This window comes from Pelecanus crispus, chromosome 27, assembly GCF_030463565.1.
Source record: "Pelecanus crispus isolate bPelCri1 chromosome 27, bPelCri1.pri, whole genome shotgun sequence".
In the NCBI taxonomy this organism is placed as follows: domain Eukaryota; kingdom Metazoa; phylum Chordata; class Aves; order Pelecaniformes; family Pelecanidae; genus Pelecanus; species Pelecanus crispus.
This window is the reverse complement of record NC_134669.1, coordinates 1,582,682-1,605,245: the sequence shown is the minus strand read 5'-3', so window position 1 is coordinate 1,605,245 and position 22,564 is coordinate 1,582,682. Positions and strand designations below refer to the sequence as shown.

The following is a 22,564-nucleotide window of genomic DNA, read 5'->3' as shown; positions in this document are numbered from 1 at the left end:
CCCGCCCCGGTGTGGGAAGCGGGGCTGGGGGCAAGCGTTTCTCTGGGGCATCCCGGTCGCAGCTCGGCCGTGTCCAAAACCGGCTGCGTCTCTTCGTAGCCAGCGCAAACCGGGAGCGGGGATGGGTTTGGGAAACGCCGTCCCACCCGGGAGGTGGCTGCAAGTGAGTTTTGGAGCTCGGTCACCCCCAGGGACCACAGGGGTGGGGCTGTCCCCCCTCTCCGGTGACACCGGGGCCTTCCCACAGTGCCATGAGCCCCGGGGCTGGATGGGAGGGTCAGCGCTGGCCATGCCGCTGCTGCGGTGACCGGAGCCGTGATGATCGTGGTCAAAAACCGGGCAGAGGTGGCACTGGGGGCCATGGTTTAGTGGCCATGGGGGTGTTGGGGTGACGTTGGGCTGATGATCTGAGAGCTCCTGTCCAACCTTAGCCATTCCTGGTCTGACTTCATGGAAAAATGATCCAAGCCAGGAACATGAAATTATGGCTCTGCCCTTAAGTGGTTTGGTGGTGGGCTTGGCAGTGTCAGGTCAATGGTTGGACTGGGTGATCTTCAAGGTCTTTGCCAACCTGAACGATTCCATGATTTTATGATTCCCGTCTTCTCCTTCCTTTTCCCAGCTGGAAGATGGATGCAGTGCATCCCGGCCGGACCGAGCCCTCGGCCCCACAGCAGCTGGATGCGCAGGAGCGACCGAACCGGCGGATGGTGGATCGACTGAGCCCAGAGCTCCGGACGGAGAAATACATCCTGCTGAGCATGGAAGGGAAGCTGCTGGGACCGGAGCTGAGCCGGATCCGAAGCGGTAGGGACACCGGGAGGGAGGGTTTCCCCCAGGAAGGGGGGCTGGCCCCCCAGTTTATGCTCTGGTCCGTGCTGGGAAGCTCTGGGGGCTGCTTTCACCCCGTCTGGATTCGGGAGGGCCCCGTCACCCTGAAATCCAGGCGTTGGTGCCCTGGGAGCAGGGTGTGGCACTGCCCCGAGGTGTTTTTCGGGTGCTGAGGGGTTCTCTGCTCCCCGAATCGCGAGGTAAACCCCAGGAGGGGCCGGCCGGGGGTGCTGAGGGCACCTTCCCCCCGCTGCCCGCCCCAGAGATGGCTCTGCCGCTGGAGCGGCCGGACGCCGAGCTGCCCCAGGACCTGCCCTCCGGCTACCTCTGCCGCCAGCGCCGCTCCCTGCCCGCCTTCCCGCTGGCCCCCGGCCCCCAGACCCCCGCCGAGCTCAGGTAAGGTGCCGCGGCCACGGGCTGCCGCGATTCGGCTTTCGGGGTCCCGCCGATGGCCTCCCCCACGCCGCTTCCTCCATCTCTTCCAGGAGCAGCTCGGACGTCCTCTGCGCCGGCCGCTTCCCGGCGGGACTCAGCCGGTTGGTAACCGGCATGCAGACCCCGGTTTCTCCACGACGCCGGGGCAGCCCACCGGCACCGGAGACCGGCCGGGGGGGCGCGGGGCGGTGAGGGGAGCCCCCAGCGCGGGACAGGCCTCCCCGCCGGACGCCGCCGTGGGGCGAGGGTGTGAAATAAAGACCCCCGAGGCGACGGCCGTGGCTGGACTGCTGGTGCTGGGGGTCCCCCGGGGGCGAGGGGCGGGGGGCGAGGCCCGCGGGGGGCGTGGGGTGGGCCCGGGGCCTCGCCTCGGGGGCTGCCGTCGCGGGTGCGCGCCTACACGGGGGTCTGCGGTTACCGGGCTGTGCCCGAGAAAGGGCGGGGAAAAAGCCACCAACGCAGCCAATCGGCTGGTAGGGATTGTTGATTGACAGCCCGCTGGCGAATGGCGAGAGGGTTTTCTCCCTCCCAGCTTCCCTCCGAGTCCAGTCTCCAGCTGGGTTGGTCAATCTCGGGGAGTGGCGGGCGCGCTGCCCAATGAGGGGGAGGGCGGGTGGGGAGAGGTGGGTGAACTCAACTCGTTTCTTTCGGGTAGTGATTCGCTAAGCTTTCCGGAGCGACAGTCGTCTCTGCCAATAAAACGGCCGGAGCAATATCGCGGGGCGGGAGCTGCAGCAGCACCGCCTCACCTGACAGGCCAGCTCCACCTCCCATTGGCTGGTAGGGATGAGCGACGCCGTGGGAGGCCAATGGAGCGGTAGAGAAGGGGCGGTGGCCTTCCGGTCCCGCCCTCCAGACTGATTGACAGCCCGCCGCGCCGCTCCGCTCGGCTGCTTCCTCTGATCGACGGCCGAGTCGGCCAACGACCGCGCGGTCTGAGGGCAGCGGGGCGGGCCCGGCGAGCGGCGCCCCGGGGGTGTCGCCAGTGCCGGATGAGGAGACTCGGAGGGGAAGTTTGGTCGCCGCCGCCGCGGGCCCTGTGAGGAGCAGCCGCCGCCGGGAGAGCGGGAGCGTGGTTCTCCCCCCACCCCCGCGCCGCCATGGGGAACCGGGGCATGGAGGAGCTGATCCCGCTGGTGAACAAGCTGCAGGACGCGTTCAGCTCCATCGGGCAGAGCTGCCACCTCGACCTGCCGCAGATCGCCGTGGTGGGCGGGCAGAGCGCGGGCAAGAGCTCGGTGCTGGAGAACTTCGTGGGCCGGTGAGTCGTGGGGCGACGGGGAAGGGGCGGGCGGCGCGTACGATGATGACGGCGGCGCCGCCGCCGCTGCCCGCCCGCCGCTGCGCCGCTGGCGTAAGCGCGCTTCGTGAATCCCGCTTGCGTAGGGCGCGGCCGCGGCCGCGGGGACCCCCCCTGTGCGCGTTCCGCCGCCGCTACGCAAACTGCGGAGCGCCCCGCCAGCCCGCTCCCCTCGCCCGGCCGTGCCCTACGCACTTGGCGTAAGGCGCGGCCCCGGGGGAGCGGGTCACCGGCGGGCCCTTACGCCGGTGGCGCAGGCGGGGGCTCGGGCCGTTGCTGGCGCGCACGGCGCTGGCGTAGGGGGGTTCCGTGAATACGGGAGGGGAGTCCCGCTGGGAACGCGGCCATGGCAGGTACGGGCCCGCTGCACCGGAGCCCCGCACCGCAACCCCGCTGCACCGCAGCCCCGCACCGACCCCCGAGCAGCGAGACGGCGGCGACGCCGCGGCGCTGGAGGATGCCGCCGGGCAGGTGAGCCCCCCACGGGCCTCCCGCCCGCCACGGAGGCTCGTCCCGGTGCGTGTCGGCGTCTCCGCGTTCTCCTGGGACGCCCCGGGGATGCTGCCCGGCGTGAGGAGGAGCCGGGGCAGCGCAGGTACGGCGGCAGCGGCTGATACCGAGCCACCAGGACGCTTAAACCAAAGCGGCGGCGAAGCGGGAGCGTGTCCCGTCGCCCCTCTCGCTCCCCGTCGCCATCCACGGCGCGCAGAAGGCTAACGCCGGGTCACGCCGTGAAGATGCTTCTGTTTCCAGGCTGATAGCGTCGGGCCTGCGGCTCTTCCTGCGCCGGCGTTTCGGCGGCCTGCTCGTGGCGGGGACGTGTGCCTTCGAGATAGTGCCGAGCTCTCGGCCGGAGGTGCCGGGGCCTTGCTACGGGGCCGCTTGGCGCGGGCAGGATAAGGCGAGGCCGCAGGCTTGACGCCCAGCCCGCGGCGTGAAGAGCGGGGAGGAGAATACGTCCACCCCAATGACAGCGGGGAGCAGAGCTGATGTCACCCAGCGCGAACGCTGCGGGGTTTAAAAAAAAATCTCGCCGGATGCTTTCGAAATCCACCGTAATTGCTAATAACTTCTGCTTCTGCGCCGAAGCGCCACGAGCGGAGTCGCTTCTTCAGCCTTCTCCACCTTTTTGTCTCTTTTCCGCCCGCCTTTACGCGGAACGGCGACGCCGGGCAGGCGGTAGCGGCTCGGCTCTGGGCTGGTCTTCGTTTCCTTGGGCGCTTGCTCCGTCCGTGGGGCAAGGAGCTGTCGTCGTCGCTGGACTCCGGCTCCTTTGTGTTCCCGTCCTCGCCTGCCCCTTGATCCAGGGCTGCTGCTTGCTCCATCTACCTCACGCGACGGGGTTCCCGTCCCGGCTGGGGCTCATGCTGGAATATTAACAATAGCAGCCTTCCTGTGACATAATTCCATCCTGACACGGGCTGGCGCGGATCTTGTCACCGACAAAACGCCGGCGGCTCGGTCCTGCTGTCCCACAGCATCTGGCGTTCGCTGGGATCTGAACCTTAACGTTCTACCCGCCCCCCCCCCCCCCCAAAAAAAAAAGTTTTTCTGATGTTTCAGGCTTTTTTTGGCGTCGCGGTTGCTGCAGTGGCGTGCTGGCAGCTCCCTTTCTCTGTAAAAAAGTGTCATTTGAAAGCGCCGCCTGAGTTTTCCCCGCCATTGTGCTTTCTGCCATTGGATTTTTTTTTTTCGCTTGCGTAACGTTTTTCCGAGCGGCGAGGTCAGGATCCCCAGCCCGCTGTGCCATCCATCGCCTGACATGATTTGCTTTTGCTTTTATCCTCACGCAGGTCGGATTCACAGCGTGGATTTGCGGCCGGGGATGCTTTTTCAGCCCGGTGTTGTTAGCGTGGGAGGGAGAGGAGGAGCTGGCCAGATCAGCGGAGCTCGAACCCCCGCCCCGACTAAACTCGCATCTGGGCTTTGCTAAGCCTCGCTGCAGCTGAGGTTGAAATGCTCGAGTTATTGCCCCTCCTAAATCACTGCCCGTGGAAATTTTGGCAGCCTCTAATTATGGTGCTGCCGGAAAACTAGCCCCGGTAATTAAAAATCTTTGTTTTGGAGCGTTGAAGCCTCCGTCAGAAGGATTTTAATAAGGGGTTAACGCACTCCGCAGACAGCCGGGGTCTGAATCGGGGGGCTGGCTGCGAGGCTGAATCTGCGCGGTTGTCTCTGTAACCGGGAACCTTTCGCTCCCGTCCCGTGGTGCTAATTTCGTCCTGCAGCTCGTGTTAATAACGGGGTAATTACGCGCGGGGTGGATTCTGCCCTGATTGGCGTCAGCGCTCTCCGCCCGTCGGCTCGGTGGTCGCTGTCGTGCGCCGGCGGTACCAGCGTGTCGGCGTCTCCCGCTCTTTGAAGCGTTGCTTTCTCTCCACGCCTATTGAATTATTTGGGAATACGATAACGAGGAATATAGATTATCGTTACGCGCTCTTATAACAGCTCTGCACGATAATTTGGGGATTAATAGCCCCGAAATGGCTCGCCTCTTGCCAAGGTTGGGCAGGGACCGCCTGCTTATCTCCGTGCAGCACTCGACGCCGGTGGGGTGCCCGTCCCGGCGCTCGCCGTTGGGTTTTATCCCGTGCCGGCAGCATCGCGCGTTTCTCCGGGACGGATAGCGGGATGCCGGCCGGCTGGGGATGGGCGCCGAGGCCTCCAGGCTGTTCCGACTGCCGCAATAAAGCAGCCGCGTCGCGCCAAGCTTGCTCTAGATTTCACGCCGAATGCATCGAGCTTCCGTGCTTGGAGCGTGCGAGCCGCCTTTTATCTGTGGAAGCTTTTCCGCCTGAAGCCAAGGGGCCGCTTCCAAGCGCGCAAATGCACATCTGTGTAAGTGCACGCAGGCGGACGGACGCGCCGCTGATGTTGGGAAGGGAGCTGGGCTTAAAAACCGAGGCCATCGCCGGCTGAGGAGCCAGGCGTTGCTCTCAGAATGGTGTCTGGTGGTTTTATTCTGCAAAACGGGACGGAAACGGGAAAGTTTCCTTGTGGAGTGGTTTTCCTTACGGGAGCTGCCTGTACGGTATAGCTGTCCGGTGGGATGTCGGCGGCTGAAGGTGGGAGACCTGCTGGTGAAGCGTTCGGCCTCTGCTTTATTCCAGCTGGGAAACGAATAAACAACGCGGAGGAAATACGACCGCGCTTTGGAGCTCGCTCAAATCGCTCCGGCCGTTCCGATTAGACGGGCGACTGAACGTGAGCCAGCCGTGTGCCCAGGTGGCCAAGGAGGCCAACAGCATCCTGGCTTGTGTCAGGGGCAGTGTGGCCAGCAGGAGCAGGGCAGGGATCGTGCCCTGTACTCGGCGCTGGTGAGGCCACACCTGGAATGCTGTGTCCAGTTTCGGGCCCCTCAGCACAGGAAGGACATTGGGGTGCTGGAGCGTGTCCAGAGAAGGGCGACGGAGCTGGGGAAGGGTCTGGAGCACAGGGCTGGTGGGGAGCGGCTGAGGGAGCTGGGGGTGTTCAGCCTGGAGAAGAGGAGGCTGAGGGGAGACCTCATCGCTCTCTACAACTCCCTGACAGGAGGGGGCAGGGAGGGGGGTGTTGGGCTCTTCTCCCAAGGAACCAGCGATGGGACGAGAAGAAATGGGCTCAAGCTGCGCCAGGGGAGGTTTAGGTTGGATATTAGGAAAAATTTCTTTACGGAAAGGGTGGTCAAGCATTGGACCAGGCTGCCCAGAGAGGTGGGGGAGTCCCCAGCCCTGGAAGCGTTCAAAAAACGGGCAGAGGTGGCACTTGGGGACATGGTTCAGTCTGGTCTACCCTTGACTGGTTTAGTGTGGGCTTGGTAGTGTAGGTTAATGGTTGGACTGGATGATCATAGAATCATAGAATCATAGAATCATCTAGGTTGGAAAAGACCTTTAAGATCATCCAGTCCAACCATTAACCTACACTACCAAGCCCACTCTAGACTTGATGATCTTCAAGGTCTTTTCCAACCTCAGCGATTCGATGATTCTATGATTCTATGATTCTTGATTGGTTTAGAGTGGACTTGGTAGTGTAGGTTAATGGTTGGACTGGATGCTCTTAAAGGTCTTTTCCAACCTAAACGATTCTATGATTCTGTGATTCTATGATTCTTGATTGGTTTAGCGTGGACTTGGTAGTGTAGGTTAATGGTTGGACTGGATGCTCTTAAAGGTCTTTTCCAACCTCAGCGATTCGATGATTCTATGATTCTATGATTCTTGATTGGTTTAGAGTGGGCTTGGTAGTGTAGGTTAATGGTTGGACTGGATGATCTTCAAGGTCTTTTCCAACCTCAACGATTCGATGATTCTATGATTTCCCCTCGCAGCAGGGCTCGCTGTTCCCGCGCGCTAACGGAGCCTTCCCGAAGGGATGCGAGGAAGCCTTCCGCGCCAGCTAACCCCGTTTTCCTTCTGGAAACGGCTGGTTAGAAACGGGCGGTGGGGTTATTTTTGCTGATCTCCCCCTGTTTCGCAGCTGCTTGACCTTTAATCTTGGCTTTTCTGACCCGTTAGGAAGGCGCAGAGCCTCCGTAGGAAGCCCGACTCCGGCAGCACTTGGAGCCCGGCATCCCGTCTCCCGTAAGGAGCCGCGCCGGGTTCTTCGGTGACGTGTCCCTGTCCCCTGCGTGCCGCCGAGGCCCGGCTAGCGAGGTGGAGACAGGATGCGGACGAGGCGGTTTCGGCTCATCCCCCTGCCTTATCTCGCATCCCCGTGTGGAGGAGCCGCAGGGAAAGGCATTGTTCCCTCTTCGGAATAAGTCATTTTGGTTGATCGCGTTAGGGGCGAACGCGCAGGAGCGTTGACGCGCGGATAAGGAGTCAGCGGGGGGGTCTGGCTCTGTGTTCTGCGCATCGCCCCGCTTAGGGGTTTTTTTAACTGTTTGAAGAAGCCTAAAGACGGGGATTCGTACAGCCCGCTCCGGGGACGCGGCAGCCACGCGTTACGGCGGTCCCCTCCGCGGCCTGAATGTACGAGAGACGCGTTACGAGCCCTGTTGAGATGACCCGAGATGCCGTCGGCTGCGGAAAAAGACTGCGGAGGAGCCAGGCATTGGCTTCAGCTGCCTGGAGCCCTCGAAATCTGTGAATTAGATGCTGGACTTAAATATCTCTGGGGGGGGGGGGGGGGAAGGAATCTGTCGCGCTGCTTGCATCTGTTTCAGCAGGCGTCGAAATAAGTCGGTCTTGCCGCACGAGGGATCCGAAACGACTCGGTTCCCTCATTCAGCGAGGAAAAGCACAAAAGGAAATCTAAAATACTGCATTAAAATTACATTACTGGCTGCATTAAAAGCCGTCCCATTGATGCCCCGATGAAACGTGCATTGACCGCTGGCTCTTTGGAGCCCTTGTCGTGTCAGTACAAGCGCGCTAAAGGCGCCGAGCCTCCCCCGGCCCCGCTCCGGCTCTCGCAGCGACGCTCCGACAAACGGCGGCGTAAAAAGACATTTTCAGAGCCGTATAAAGCCCGGCCATTGAGCGCGGAGGCCGCTCGGACTGGGCTGACAATGGAGCCGTTGTGATCCGGGCAGTGGGGAGGCCCTCCCAGCGGCAGCGTAGTCGAGGAACCAAACCTCAATGGGGCATTATAAGTTCTTCGGATGGCGTTATCGGTGCTCCCGGCAGCCGTAAATAAAGCCGGGGCTAAGCCGGACGGCTGCGACGGCAGGGTTTAGGGGATGGAGGTGGCCGGACCTCGGCGAGAGATCCTTTACCTGCATTGGGCACGGTCCCCTTTTCCCGGTGGGACACCGAATAGGCTCCCTAAAACGCTCCGGAGACCCCGAAATGGAGATAAACCCCAGCGTTTAGGCCAAGCGTCAACAGCTCTGGCCCGAGGTGGCTCGCTCAGGTTTTTAAGCCAGTGCTAATGTTGCATTTAAGCCTCCTGGAGGGAGAATTCATCCACAGAGGATGGGGATGGATGCGACCTGTCCTTAGGGCTTTTCCGCAAATATTCCCCGGGTCTGGTTTAGCTGGGATTGCCTGTGTGGCGTCGGCTGCGCCGAGCTGGGACAGCGGCTCTGCGGGCGTAAATCACGACTTCGGCTAAATCCGTTCGGGAGGGTTTTATGGCAGCAATCGTCAAGAGGAGCGGCGATTTAATCGCGAGGCGTTGCTTCAGAAATGGGAGGGGGAAGCGGTTTTATCAGGGGCTGAGCTGGCTGGAGATGGAGCTAAAGGGAATTCGGAAGCGAGCGAAGGCGCTCGTTAGCGAAAACGCATCTTGGAGGGACAGCAGGGACGTGGCACGCGCGCCTGGTGGGTCTCTTCCTAGGGTGTTCGGGATGTCTTTTCCCTGGATTTTGGGGAAGAGCCGCCACGGGGTTGCTGGCAAAGAATTTGTCGAGGTAAATGGGAGCCTGAAGCCGGAGGAGGGATGGGCAGGGACGGGCAGAGCCCGGCAGGTACGAGGCAGCGCTCGCCGCTCGCGAGCCAGCTCTCGGGTGTCTTCGTCACGGGAGATTTTGTGGGGAATGGGATGTATTAAATGTACTTCCTCCACCCGCGACCTTTGTCTTTTTGCTCTTTGTAAAGCAGAGTTTCCTGGTACCGCACGCAAAGGGCAAGCAGAGAGAGAGGATTATTCTGAATAATCAGGCGAATGGGAAAATCCGGGTTTAGTGTTGGCATTTCAAACACAGCTTTGACCTCACTCGGAGGTGACACCTCCGAGGTGCGTCAGCGCAGTCGAGGTCTTGCTTCGTGCCACCTGCCCCGCTAATCTGAGTCACTTTAGTGTTTAAAAAAAAACGCCAAAGGGACCTTCTGGCAGGCTCCGGTTTCCACCCCTCCTGTGTTTGCACTCGGCGTTGTCTCACGGAGGGGACGACGGTTCCTGCCAACCTCGACCGCAAAATGCGTGCGTGGGTAACACCCCTCGTTGTAAAAACGCCCGCTCGCTGCTGTCCACGCTGCCGCACGGGGTGACCCGGCCGTGGCCGCCCAAGGGCCGGCCGGGTGGGAGTCACAGAATCATCGAATCGTTTAGGTTGGAGAAGACCTTTAAGATCATCCAGTCGCGCCGTCCTCCCCGACGAAGCGAGCTCTTGTTCGCTTTGGCTCTGCGCCGAAAGGGCAGGTCGCTCCTGCCTGACCCCCGCGGCGTAGCGGCGGGCGAGTTGGTGCTCACGCTCTACAGCCCAGCTCCTGGGTTAGCACGTTTCTATCATTAACCCCCCTCCGAGATCGTTAACGCGGCAGGTCGGCGGCGATGCCGGCGGGAGAAGGGAGCAGCGGGGCCCGCCAGGCGCGTTCGATCCCATCCAGGTCGCAGGAGATGCTGCGGTGCTCCCCCCGCCCCAGGACCGATGCTCTCCCCTCCCGGGGTCCCGGAGAAGGCGGTGGGGCCGTGGGGAAGGTTTCTGCGTCTCACGGTGTTTATTTCGACAGGAGGAAGCTGCCGCCGCTTTCCAAAATAGCGTCACAGGGCCCGTCATAGCAAAACTGCAGAGCCGTAACCGTGCTGGGTAGCGAGCGGCGCTGAAACGGATCCCGACGTTCCACCCTCAAACGCTTCCCTTTCCTGTTGCATCCCACCTCCCGCGGCGGCCGCCGCAGGACCTGCCCTCCCAGTTGGGCAGGAAGCTCTTTTCAAGGGTGATAAAAGCACGTTTCTATTTAGAGAAACCTCGGTCTTGGGGCTCTGAACGGGGCTGGGGGATCGCGCTTTCCTCAGAAATCTCCTACGTGATGTTGGGGCGGGAGGGCGCCGGGCAATTCCCGGCGCAGATATCGCAGCTGCAATTCCCAGCGGCGGCAGCTGGAGATGCCGCTGTGCGGGGCTGGGTACGGCCGAGGCGGGGGTGCCTTCCCGGTGGAGCTGCTCCCTCTGAGCGGGACGCCTTCGGGCGCGGGTGACAGCGACGGTCGCCACCTGCCCAGCGCGCCCATCTCGCTTCCTTCTGCTCAGCTGATAAGCCGTGCGTGCTTTCTCGTTAATGGAAGCAATAAATCCACTCGGCGCTGCTCTGGCCTCTCCCAGGGAGCTCGTAATCGCTCATGTTTCCAAGCAAGCAAAACCACCGGCACCGTTGCTGCTCGGCAAACCTGCTCCCCGGACCCATTCCCGGCACCTTCGGCCCGGGAGAAGGGAGCTGCAGGCATTCGCTGGGGGATGACGGCCCCGAGCAAAGCTGCCCATCGGAGCAGTGCCGTTTCCAGGCAGGAAAATCCCCACGAAGGCCTCGGTGTGCTTGGGCTGACGCCCTGAGCGTTCAAAAAACGGGCAGAGGTGGCACTTTGGGACATGGTTTAGTCTGGTCTACCCTTGACTGGCTTAGAGTAGACTTGGCAGTGTAGGTTAATGGTTGGACTGGATGATCTTAAAGGGCTTTTCCAACCTCAACGATGCTATGATTCTATGATTCCGAGCGGGGGGCAGGACAAACGTGGGCTCTGCGCCTCGTTTTACTCTTCGCAAGGGCCCTTTCTGAGAAACGGGGCGAAACCGTAAAGGTTGTGTGGTTTCAGAGAATAAAGAGAAGGTGGTGGGTTTGTCCCTTCTGTTGAGGTGTCTGTCTTTTTTTTTTTTTTTTTGTCTGAATTAACGGGGTATTAAAATCCAATAGGCACTTGAATTTCTGAATGGCTGGCAGCTGGGAAAACTGCTTTCCGAATTCCTGCACGCACAGCAGTCGCTCAGAAGCAATTCGCGGCGAAGGAAGGCAGTTGTAAGGGCGTGGGAGCCGCTCTCCTCTCCCTGGGTGCCCGTTCTCCTCCCGCCTGCTTTCGGGGACGGGGACGCGCTCCCGGAGAGCTCTGCCCTCCGCGGGGGTCCTGGCAGCTGGGGCTCCCACCTCTCCCCTTTTCCGCAGGGAGAGGTAGCGGGGGGGGTGGGAGGACGGCCCCGAGGCCGGGACCGGCGCCGGGAGAGCACATTCCTGCCCTGCCACAGGCGTCCGTGCTCCCGGGAGCGTCTTTTACCCTCTTGCGGCTCCCGCTGCGGAGCGGGAACCAATTCTGTGTAGGATCCCGGTGTTTTCAAGCCGCGGCACGCCATCCCCCCGTGCCCGCTGTTGAGATATCGGGGTGATAACTCACTATGGCGTTAACTTGCTTATTTAACCGCATCAGTAAACGTCTGTCTTTTAATTCCTTGCAGGGACTTCCTTCCCCGAGGGTCTGGAATTGTCACTCGGCGGCCTCTCATCCTGCAGCTCATCTTCTCCAAGACAGGTACGGTTTGGCGGGTCTGGGCAGAAGCTCTCCAGCTCCCCCGTCGGAAGAGGGAGAGGGTGGTTGGAACCCTTGGCTGGCAAACACGGCTCCGTCCACCCTTCAAACGCCGGCGCTTGGCCGCTTGCCTGCGCTCGAGCCTCTCGGAGATTTGTCGTTTAACGAGCGTACGACCATTTCGGTAACGGTTCTGGTTCGTTCGAGCGTTGCTCGAGCAGGGTTTTGACTGCTGGGGAGCGCTCCTGCTCTCGGGGATGAAAGCCGCCTTGGAAGTGGCAAATGAGAGAGGGAGGTTTCGGTAATTTGGTGCCGATGCCGGTGTCGCGGCGCGCGTCTCCTTGAGAGCACGCGCCGGCGGCGTGGATTGGGTTCGGGCTCGTTTCGAACGCACGCTGCCCTTGACGCTGAAAAGCTGGGGTCTGTTCCGCAGGAGGCTTCTGTCGAAGGTTGCGGCGAGCCTTTCTTCCCCAGAATGCGTTAAATCCCGAGGAAGTTTATAAAATAGCGAGTCTGCCCTCTTCAGACGCATCGAGCTGGCGCAGGGGAGGGCAGGGGTTCAGCGAGGCTGCGGGGGAAAGGGGAGCAGAGCACGGGTTGAAGCGGTGACGCCTTTCGATCTGCTTAGGTACGTTTAGATCCGTCCTTCTGCTCCCCTCCGGCAGAAAATTCCTGTTTCCTTTAAGGTGTCGTTATCCCGGTGATAAGGGGGACTTTGCGCACGAGCGTTTAAAACGCTGGCGGTGGCTAACAAAAGCGCGTCCGGCTTCTTCCCTCTTGCCCTGTGACTCAGTTCCGCTTCGCACCCTGGCACGGAGGAGTTGCGAAATCGTCCTCTGCCCCACTTCACCTGCCTCCACGTGCGGCAAGGAGCTGGGCACGGGCCACGACAACGGCTCGCTTTCCCGACCAGGCACGCTTTGGAAAGCACCAGCCGGCCCCGTCTCCGGGGACGTTTCTCCTGTTGCCTTCCCCTGAACGAAACGCGTGGTCCCCTTCCGAAAAAGCGTGGGTTTGGGTCAATCCCGGCAGAGCTGGAGCGGTCTGTGGGGCCGTGCTCCTTGCGCCTTTATCCAGGTGACCTGTCTATCAAGTAATTAATTGTTTCTGGTACCCGGAACATGTAAGCGGATTACAAAATGTCAGTCGTGGCCTTCAGATGATAAGGTGTCATCAGGCGCTGGAACCAGTAGGAGTGGAAGGACGAGGGCAGGGCTGGTATTTCCCCTCGCCTCACCCGCGGGTTGTTGGAGGGAGGAAGTGGAGTTGCACCATCCCGCTCCCCGAGGCAAGTCGTGGCCCCAAATCCATTAAAATCCCTTTTTTTTGCGGAGCTGTTGCGAGGAGCCGGGGAGTCCTTATCCCGGTGACTGTCGGGAAGCGCTGTCTCTCTTCCCCCTCGCCTCTCTGCTCAGCTTCCCCGCTCCCCTCGAAGCTTCTCCCGCGCTAACGGGTTGCAAAACCCTTTCAGAAAACCTCAGGTACCTGAAAGCGGCTGCTTTTCCGTTCCCAGGCGTCTTCCCCGCAGAGGAGCCGGGGCTGGGTTAATGTTTGTCTCCTGGCACGGGGCGAGACAGTCGCCGGGGTCGGAGTCGGGCCCCTCGCCGGACTGCAGCTCGGCCGGGGTTGGTGGTTGCGGGAGCAGAGCAAAATGGAGCGATAAATCTGGAGAGCGAATGAGGGAATAAAAGAGAGCTCGCGGCGCAAGTGGAGGGAAGCTGCGGTTCCTTCTTTGGCAAGGGGCTGCCGGAGCCGGGAAACACCGCCGCTCCTCCCTTGCCGGATGGTGCGAAGATGATATCCCGGCTCTCCGGCCCCGGCGTGCGTCCCCGCAGCCGGCTGCAGCCCTTTTGCCAGCACGAGGGGTGCTGCCAGTGCCGGGGGGGTTTGCTGCCCTGCCTCCCAGGCACACCGGAGCGTCTTGGCAGCTGAAGACTCGGAGCTTTCTTCGGCTTTAGGAATCCGGGCAATAAAACATTTAAAAGCAATCAGCGGGGACTGAAAGGCAAGCATGGCCGGGTGAAAACAAACACGGCCATTCTGATGTTGAGGTTCGCTAGCTGGAGCCAGCGTCGGCTGCCTGCCAGCATCTCACCCAAGGGCAGTTTCTTTTTTGGCAAAGGGAAGCGTAACTCCGGAGTCCACATCAAAGCAGCTGCTGCCAGCGCAGAGGCAGCAGGCAGAGCGTCAGCGCGCTCAGCCTGAGCCGGCTGGCTGCCGTCCTCCCGGTCTTTCCTCCGCAGCCAGACGAAGGGGCTAGGCCAAGTTTCTTTGGGGCTGCTGCCAGTCAGGAGGCTGAAGACGACCAGGTTAATCCCTGGGCAGGTCCTCGGTGCCTCTCCGGGGCACCGATCCCGCCTGGCTGCTCGGTGTCGCCCCAAAGCGCATGGCCGGTTCTGCGTCGCGACGTAGAAACGTCTCTAAAGCGCTCGAATCTCGGTGCGCGTCCTGTGCTGGGCTCCAGATGGCCGAATCGTCTTTTTTTTTATTTTATTTTAATTTTTTTATCTTTTTCCAGAATATGCTGAGTTTTTGCACTGCAAATCCAAAAAGTTCACAGATTTTGACGAGGTGCGGCAGGAGATCGAAGCGGAAACCGACAGGGTGACGGGAACCAACAAAGGCATCTCTCCCGTCCCCATCAACCTCCGCGTCTATTCGCCGCACGGTGAGTGGGCTGTCTCTCTGCCCAAGGCCTCCCTGTGTTAAAAAACACCGCGAAAGAAGAAAAGCCGGCATTTGCACATGCAGCGGCTGTGGGATTTAGCCCAGCCTGCGTCCTAAAAACAAATGCCGGCTGCTGCGTGTGTCTGGCTGATCTTACGGCGGCCTGGGGGTCGATGGGGGCTGCCTGGGCCGCCCCCCGAGCAAATGCAGCGGTAACTCTTCCTTGAGAGGGGATTTTAAGGCTTGCAGAGGGGCGGATCTGTCAGCAGATCTGAAGAGATCCAGCCGCAAGACTTGAGAGCTCCCAACGCCAGGCCCTTGGCCCCGAACGCGGGTGGTCTCTGTCCTTTCAGTGTTGAACCTGACTCTGATCGACCTCCCGGGAATCACCAAAGTGCCGGTGGGGGACCAACCGCAGGACATCGAGTACCAGATCAAAGACATGATCCTGCAGTTCATCAGCAGGGAGAGCAGCTTGATCCTTGCTGTCACGCCGGCCAACATGGATCTGGCCAACTCGGACGCGCTCAAGATGGCAAAAGAAGTCGATCCTCAAGGTAAGATGGACGCGTCCTCCTGCCTGTCTCTGCCCGTGCCGCTGCCCCAGCCCAGGTATCATAGAATCATCGAATCATTTATGTTGGAAAAGACCTTTAAGAGCATCCAGTCCAACCATTAACCTACACTGCCAAGCCCACACTAAACCAGTCAAGGGTAGACCAGACTGAACCATGTCCCCAAGTGCCACCTCTGCCCGTTTTTTGAACACCTCCAGGGATGGGGACTCCCCCACCTCTCTGGGCAGCCTGTTCCAGTGCTTGACCGCCCTTTCCGTAAAGAAATTTTTCCTAATATCCAACCTAAACCTCCCCTGGCCTTCAGCAGCTGTTGCGGCAGAGTCTCAGCAATCAGCTCCCCGATTTTGGCACCGGAGGGTCTCCTTATCCCTCCTCCTCCTCCTCCTCCTCCTCTCACAGAGGACTCTCCGTCCTCTGATAGTTGAGGAAGGGCCAGCAGTTCCACCCCTCGCCGAGTCCAATTTTGTTCTGGTCATGCACCCGCGTGTCTCCTTTTGATGCGTTCTGTGACACGAGGTTAATCGGTTGCTCGTTTGCCTGGCTGCTTCAGGCTTGCGGACGATTGGAGTCATCACCAAGCTGGATCTGATGGATGAAGGCACAGATGCCAGAGACGTGCTGGAGAACAAGCTGCTTCCTTTACGAAGAGGTACAGCGAACTGCGAAGGCTTTGTGTCGCCCCGTATCCTCTCCCCCACGACCTTCGTCTCTCGTGTGGAGAGGGTGACGTTCCAAAAGGAGTCGAAGGGCAGCTCCTGCGCTCCCCGGCGTCTGCTGGGCAGCCCAGGCCCTTCGTGCTGCCCTTTGCTCCGGGAGAAGTGGCTGCGGATGGCGATACGGAGCTGCGCGGCCCTGCTCGGACGCCTTTCGGCTGGGTCTGTCCGTAGCAAGAGCCGGCGTGTCCTCTTGCAGGCTACATCGGCGTCGTTAACCGAAGCCAGAAGGACATCGATGGTAAGAAGGACATCAGGGCAGCGCTGGCAGCCGAGCGCAAGTTCTTCCTTTCTCACCCGGCTTACCGGCACATGGCCGACCGGATGGGCACCCCGCATTTGCAGAAAGTCCTTAACCAGGTAGGCTTGGTTCCCTTCCCGAGTGTTTTGCGGTGATGGCATTTCTCTCTGGTGGAAAGCGCACGTTCCTGCGGCCGCTCTGGTGCAGAGGAGGGTGGCTCAGTTCTCTCGATTCTTTCGCAGCAACTCACCAACCACATTCGGGAGACGCTGCCTTCGCTGCGCAGCAAACTTCAGAGTCAGCTGCTCTCCCTGGAGAAGGAGGTTGAGGAGTACAAGAACTTCCGCCCCGATGACCCCACGCGAAAAACCAAAGCTTTGTTACAGTAGGTTTCGCTCGCTCGGTGCTGCGTTCCCGGTGCCTCACCTGGCAGAGGAGATTCGCCTCTCCCAGCCAGGAACGTTGCCGGCTCAGAACTTGCTCTGCTCTTCACGCGAGGCTCATTTATCTCAGCCGGCGGCTTCTTCCAAGGAAGAGGCCGGAACAGCCCCGAAGTTGGGAGCGAGCGGTGCTGGCAGATGGCCCTGCCAACTCCAAGGGTGCTAAGAGAAATTCTGTGTCCTCTGGCGCTTGTCTGGCAGGCTGCTGGAAGGACAAGGAAAGCCTCTCCCAGAAATGTCTGCTGAGCGTCTCCGCAGGCGAGAATTAGCATCTCGTGCTTATAGAATCATGGAATCACGGAATCGTTGAGGTTGGCAAAGAGCTTTAAGGTCACCCAGTCCAACCATTGACCTGACACTGCCACCAAACCAGTTAAGGGCAGAGCCATAATTTCATGTTCCTGGCTTGGATCATTTTTCCATGAAGTCAGACCAGGAATGGCTAAGGTTGGACAGGAGCTCTCAGACCATCAGCCCAACGTCACCCCAACACCCCCATGGCCACTAAACCATGGCCCCCAGTGCCACCTCTGCCTGGTTTTTGAACCCCTCCAGGGCTGGGGACTCCCCCACCTCTCTGGGCAGCCCCTTCCAACGCTTGACCGCTCTTTCCGTGAGGAAATTTCTCCCAATATCCAATCTCAGCCTCCCCTGGCGCAGCTTGAGGCCATCTCCTCTCGTCCCATCGCTGGTTCCTTGGGAGAAGAGCCCACCCCCTCCCTACCCTCTCCTGTCAGGAGTGCTCGCTGTGCTCTGCGTACGTGAGCTGCCTGTCCTAAAGCAAACAGTTTGGTCTCGGGATTAGAAAGGACGACTTGCGTCCGTCCTTGACCTGCCCAGGAGCTCTTTGGACTACAGCAAAAGGGAGATTTTTTGCTTCTGCGACTCCAGGAGAGGGAATTGGGAGAACTTTTACACAGCCCTGGCTAGGCGAAGCAGAGCTGGTGGGGTGGAGCTGGCCGTGGGAGGCAGTCTGGGTGTCTGTCCGTCCGTTGTACTCAGCGGGCGCCCATTTAATCCCATTGCTTCTCCACAGAATGGTCCAGCAGTTCGGTGTGGACTTTGAGAAGCGGATCGAAGGTTCAGGAGACCAGGTGGACACGCTCGAACTCTCCGGGGGTGCCAGAATCAATCGCATTTTTCACGAGAGGTTTCCTTTTGAGCTAGTGAAGGTACAGCTGGCCTGGGGAGCGCGCGTGCTGCGTGGATCGTGTCGGGCAGACCCCGCTCCCGTGGAAAGCAGCCCGTGGTTGGGACGGGCTGAGCTCCCTCTCGCCCAGCTGCGACATCCACGTGGAGCTGAAGCCCAGCTCAGCCCCGGCAGTCCCTCAGCACCCTTCCCGGCGCTCGGAGGTGTTTAGAGGAGGAGGGGATGTTTTTATTAGAGTTGGTCGTGTGTTTCGCTAGACGCGGCGGGCTGTCCTTTCTGGGTGGCGATGCCAGGACGTCTGGCTTAAGCGCCGGGGCGAGAAGGGTATCAAAGCAGGGCGCTAGCGAGGTGTCAAGATTTGAGAGAAGTAAGCCACAGAGCGCGAGCCAGTCTGGCCAGGGTAGCAGGCAGCCTCTGAACCTGCTTGCAAGGTGCCTCGTGGGCTGAAGACGATGAGTGCTGCAAGGCAGGCGTCTGCCTCCTGCGACGCTGCAGAAGAAGCTGCAGCGGGAGCCCGCTCGCGCGCCCAGGTGATTGCCAGAAGTTGCTGGCTGTAAAAATCGTAACTGTGCCTTTCCTCCCTATTCAGATGGAGTTTGACGAGAAGGACTTGAGGCGGGAAATAAGCTACGCGATTAAAAACATCCACGGTGTGAGGCAAGTATCGGAGCGGCACGGTGACGGATCCCGTTCTCCTTAGAGCAGATCAGTAAGGCTGGCCCGCGGGGTGCGTGTGAGCGGAGCTTTCCTGCCGAGGGCGAGGTGATACCTATCGCCATCGGTTCATCGTCCGCTGCGGCGTGGAGACCGGCGTTTGCTGAAAATGGACGTTCCTTGCCTTGTAGAGGGAATTGAAGGGGTAACTCGGCCACCCCGCGTGAGCCGTCTCGCTTAGGAGAGCCAGGCTTGCCCTGCTCCCCTGGCGCCCTGGAGAACTCGGGGGCGGCTGCAACACAGGCGCTGAGCTGAAAAATTTCCCTTTGTGCCTTCAGTTCAGCCACTAAAATAACCTTTATCTTTCCTCCCACGTTCCTATAAGCGGGGGAAGAAATGACCTTGAGAGAAAGGTAGGGAACGTGCGTTAAAGCTTCTCAGGAGCAGAGGGACGCGGGTCCTGGCTGCAGGCGTGCGCCGGGGACGAGTTTGCCTCGGCGCGTCTCGCGCGGACGCCGCTCAGCCCATCCGGCACAGACCTCTCGGGGGAATTAGGGACCCCAAAGAGGAATGGCGTGAAATGCCATTAATTAAATCCTCAGCTTGGCAGACCCGCTCTCCTTCGGCCTGGTGCTGCGATGAGGACGGGGAAACGCAGAATTTCTTTGCTTTAACGCTCACCCCCGGCTGGCTGGCGGCGCATCCGTTTCCCCTAAGCGCCCCCAAAAAGGTTAATTCCCATTTCCTCGCGGTGCTGAGGCACCTGGGCTCTCTTGCTCCCGGGTGTGGGGGGAGCAGCGCCCTAATTCGAGGTGCTGGAGGGGTTGGGGGGTGCTACCCCGTCCCCCCCGAGGGGTTGTGGCAGCCCCGACGGCGGGGGGAAGAGCGGGGTTCAGCGATGCCGTGGATCCAGGACCAGGGGCCGCCCCAGCTCACGGTGCTGGGGAGGGAATCGCTCTCCAGGACGCAGCCGATCGCCTCCAAACCTGATCACCCATTTTGTTTTTTTCTCTGCCATGTCTCTGCCCTCTCGCCCCCGCCTGCGGATTCCTGTAGGACGGGGCTCTTCACCCCAGACTTGGCATTCGAGGCCATTGTGAAAAAGCAGGTGGTGAAGCTGAAAGAGCCTTGTCTGAAGTGTGTCGACCTCGTTATTCAGGAGTTAATCAATACAGTTAGACAGTGTACCAGTAAGGTATTGAACCGGCTGGAGGCAATCCAGCCCCTTCCTACCAGTGGGATGGGGAAGCAGGAGCGATGCTCTAACCTGCCTGCCTTGCCTGGCTTCCTCTCAAAAAAACAAACAAACAAAAAAAAACCCCAAAAATCTGGGAGCCGCCTGAGCAAATTGGCTTTTTCCGAGCGTTGACTCGCGTCTCCTAACCTGGAGTCCTCAGCCTTGGGCTGAGGGGATCGGCCGGTCCTCGAGTCAAGGACGCCACATCCCAATCGCCCCACGCTTCGGGTGCCGGCAGGGTCCCTGAGCCTCCCGGGCATCCCGACGGACAGGCTTGGGATTTCTGGGAAGGCTCCCCGTGTCCGTCACCCTCCCGGGGACAGCACGGCGCTGGCGGCGAGGGGCTCGCCGGGGCTGTGCCGGCGGCGGCGGCTTGGAGGGGTGCTGCCGAGGCTCCGTTCCCGGTGGGAGCCAGGCAGGCGGGCAGGCTGCTCTTGGATCCTGGTACCTCTCTTCGCACGCGTTTCCTCGAGCTGCTATTTAAACTGCTGCTTCGCTGCACTCTGGGAATCCCGGGAACGGGGAAGGAAAAGCCGGGGAGCGACGGCAGCTCCGGCGAATGCTTTGGTGGCATGCCTGTACATCCCGCGGTTCCGTGTCTGCAATTAAGGAGCTGCTTGATAACGAGCACGTTTGCATTTCAAAAGGTTTCCCCACCCCGCCAATTGTCTTTTTCCGGTGGAAGTATTAATTACCCTGAAGCTGTGCAAGGGCCCTGGCTAAATGGGCCATTTCCATATTTAATAACCAGCTTCTCAGAGTGACTCTTCTATTTTATTCTTTTTTTTTTTTAAACCTCGTTCCGGTAGCACCAAAAGGTGGGCCTTAAACTGAACAGGGGGCAGGAAAACCAGCTCCTCCCTCCTTCTACCGCTGGTATTCTTTTAAAAAGATGAATAAATTTAGTTAAAGAGGGCAGGAAAACCAGCTCCTCCCTCCTTCCACCGCTGGTATTCTTTTAAAAAGATTAATAAATTTAGTTAAAGAGGGCAGGAAAACCAGCTCCTCCCTCCTTCCACCGCTGGTATTCTTTTAAAAAGATGAATAAATTTAGTTAAAGAGGGCAGGAAAACCAGCTCCTCCCTCCTTCCACCGCTGGTATTCTTTTAAAAAGATGAATAAATTTAGTTAAAGAGGGCAGGAAAACCAGCTCCTCCCTCCTTCTACCGCTGGTATTCTTTTAAAAAGATTAATAAATTTAGTTAAAGAGGGCAGGAAAACCAGCTCCTCCCTCCTTCCACCGCTGGTATTATTTTAAAAAAATGAATAAATTTAGTTAAAGAGGGCAGGAAAACCAGCTCCTCCCTCCTTCCACCACTGGTATTTAAAAAAAAATTAATAAATTGAGCTAGATACAGGCGAGCACGCAAAAGTACCCGCGACGTTTGCCTCCCAGAGTGCTTTTGTGGGGCGGAACAGTTTAAATGCTGACCTGGTTCTGGAAGCGGTAGGACCGGTGGGGGTTTGCTGGCGGGTCAGGAGTTCTCCGCTCTCTTTTCGTTTCCAGCCTGGTTGACTGTGATCTGGGTAACGTGAAGAAGCCAGCGCTTCCTGCCGAAATTCCTTCCGGCTCAGACAGTTCAGGGAGGCTCTTCCCTCCGAGCTGGGTTGAAATTCAGCGTTTTCCTAGAGCTGGGGGCCGAGTAATCCAGTCTAGAGAGAAGCCAGGAGCCTCGCCAGGCTTTTCCCGGCGCTCGGGCAGCGCCGCCGTCCCGCGTGCGCAGGCGAGACCCCCCCTCTGATCGGTAAAGCGGCCCCCGAATCCGCAGGGAATTTGGGATCGGGGGCTGAGCCCGCCCGTGCTGCCTGCGAGGCGCAGGGCAGCCCGGAGGGGACCGATCGCCCCGACGGCTCCGAGGGACCCGAAGGAATTTCTCAGGCAGGCACTGCAGCTTTTTCCTTTGCACGTTACTAACCTTAATTTAAAAAAAAAAAAATCTCATTTTTCTTTTCTTTTCTGTCTTTGTTGCTATTCCTTCCCCCTCCCCTCCCCTGCACTTGGTGTTTCGCTCTCTGCATGATGCAGGACGGGGCTCTTCACGCCCGACATGGCCTTTGAAGCCATAGTGAAAAAACAGATTGTAAAGCTTAAAGAGCCCAGTTTGAAGTGTGTTGATCTGGTGGTCTCAGAGCTGGCCACGGTCATTAAAAAGTGTGCCGAAAAGGTAACGGGTCTTAATTCATCCCTTTTTGTCTAATCTGAACATCTGGAATATATCTGCTCCCAGGACCCAGCCGACCAAAGTGAGTTCAGCCGCAAGGTTGTCGCTAATTTTGGGGGGGGGGGGGGGGGACGACACGCCGTGCCCTTCTGACGCCCGGCCGCTTGTCGGAAATGCCGGCAAACGTGGACGTAGCGTTAACTCGGCTTCGCGGCACGGGTCCTGCCGAGACATATTGCACAGGTGTTTGCTTGCCCCCGTAACAGCAAAGGCTAAAGACGCTCCTCGCGTCGCTGAGCTCCCTTTGCCTTGCTTAGCCGTAGCTCGTGCTTCGTGCCGTGAAAACCCGGATCTGCTTAGCCCTGGGGTCTGAGGGCGGGAGGAAAAAAAAAAAAAAAACCAAACTGGATTTGTGCGTTTGGCATTGCTTCGAAGGCCCCCGGGAAGGGGATTCCGCTGATCTTGTCGGATCAAGTGAAGAGAATCAAGTCTGTGGCTTTTTCCACCCCTGAGCCCCGGTTGTGTCCCCCCGGCAGAACTGGGGCTCGGTCCCGTCCGTCCTCCGTCCCCTTCGCGAGCGTCTCCTGTTGCTGGCTTTCCGCGGTGAGCGCCGGAGCCCGCCGCGGTCCGCTCAGCAGCCGTTTTTCCCCGGCCTTCTCCCTTTCTTTTCAGCTTGGTTCCTACCCCAGGTTACGAGAGGAGACGGAGAGGATCGTTACCACTCACATCAGGGAACGGGAAGGCAAAACGAAGGACCAGGTGAGCTCCCGCGACCTTCGGCTTGCCTAGTGAGCGGGGAGAAAGCCGAGGATAAAGCAAGCGCTGGCTGTGCTCCGCGGCAGCCCGGTGCTGGGACCGGCCACCCGGCATCTCCCCACTCGTGATCCCAAAGCTCCCTCTCGCGGCAGCGATGTGGGGTGCTGCAGCTCCGGTATCTCCTGGGTGGTCACCCATGTCCCGGAGCTTGGCTCCGGGGCTCAGCGCCGGAGCCGGGG

At 59.8% G+C, this 22,564-nt stretch overlaps 1 protein-coding gene across 10 annotated transcripts in view; it reads left to right on the top strand.

Moving 5' to 3' along the window:
- The first annotated feature begins 2,366 nt into the window (after window positions 1-2,366).
- DNM2 (dynamin 2) overlaps window positions 2,367-22,564 on the top strand; it is a 38,853-nt gene continuing 18,655 nt past the window's right edge. For 7 of the 10 annotated variants that reach the window (XM_075725146.1, XM_075725149.1, XM_075725150.1 and 4 more), the window contains exons 1-11: window positions 2,367-2,527; window positions 11,657-11,730; window positions 14,246-14,395; window positions 14,748-14,951; window positions 15,523-15,621; window positions 15,885-16,045; window positions 16,169-16,311; window positions 17,403-17,538; window positions 18,106-18,173; window positions 19,227-19,365; window positions 22,242-22,328. In XM_075725146.1, the coding sequence (XP_075581261.1) occupies window positions 2,367-2,527; window positions 11,657-11,730; window positions 14,246-14,395; window positions 14,748-14,951; window positions 15,523-15,621; window positions 15,885-16,045; window positions 16,169-16,311; window positions 17,403-17,538; window positions 18,106-18,173; window positions 19,227-19,365; window positions 22,242-22,328 (1,422 nt within the window). Of the gene's footprint in view, window positions 2,528-11,656; window positions 11,731-14,245; window positions 14,396-14,747; window positions 14,952-15,522; window positions 15,622-15,884; window positions 16,046-16,168; window positions 16,312-17,402; window positions 17,539-18,105; window positions 18,174-19,226; window positions 19,366-21,433; window positions 21,573-22,241; window positions 22,329-22,564 lie in introns of all 10 variants that reach the window. The other 3 variants (XM_075725154.1, XM_075725151.1, XM_075725152.1) reach the window with 1 other exon arrangement.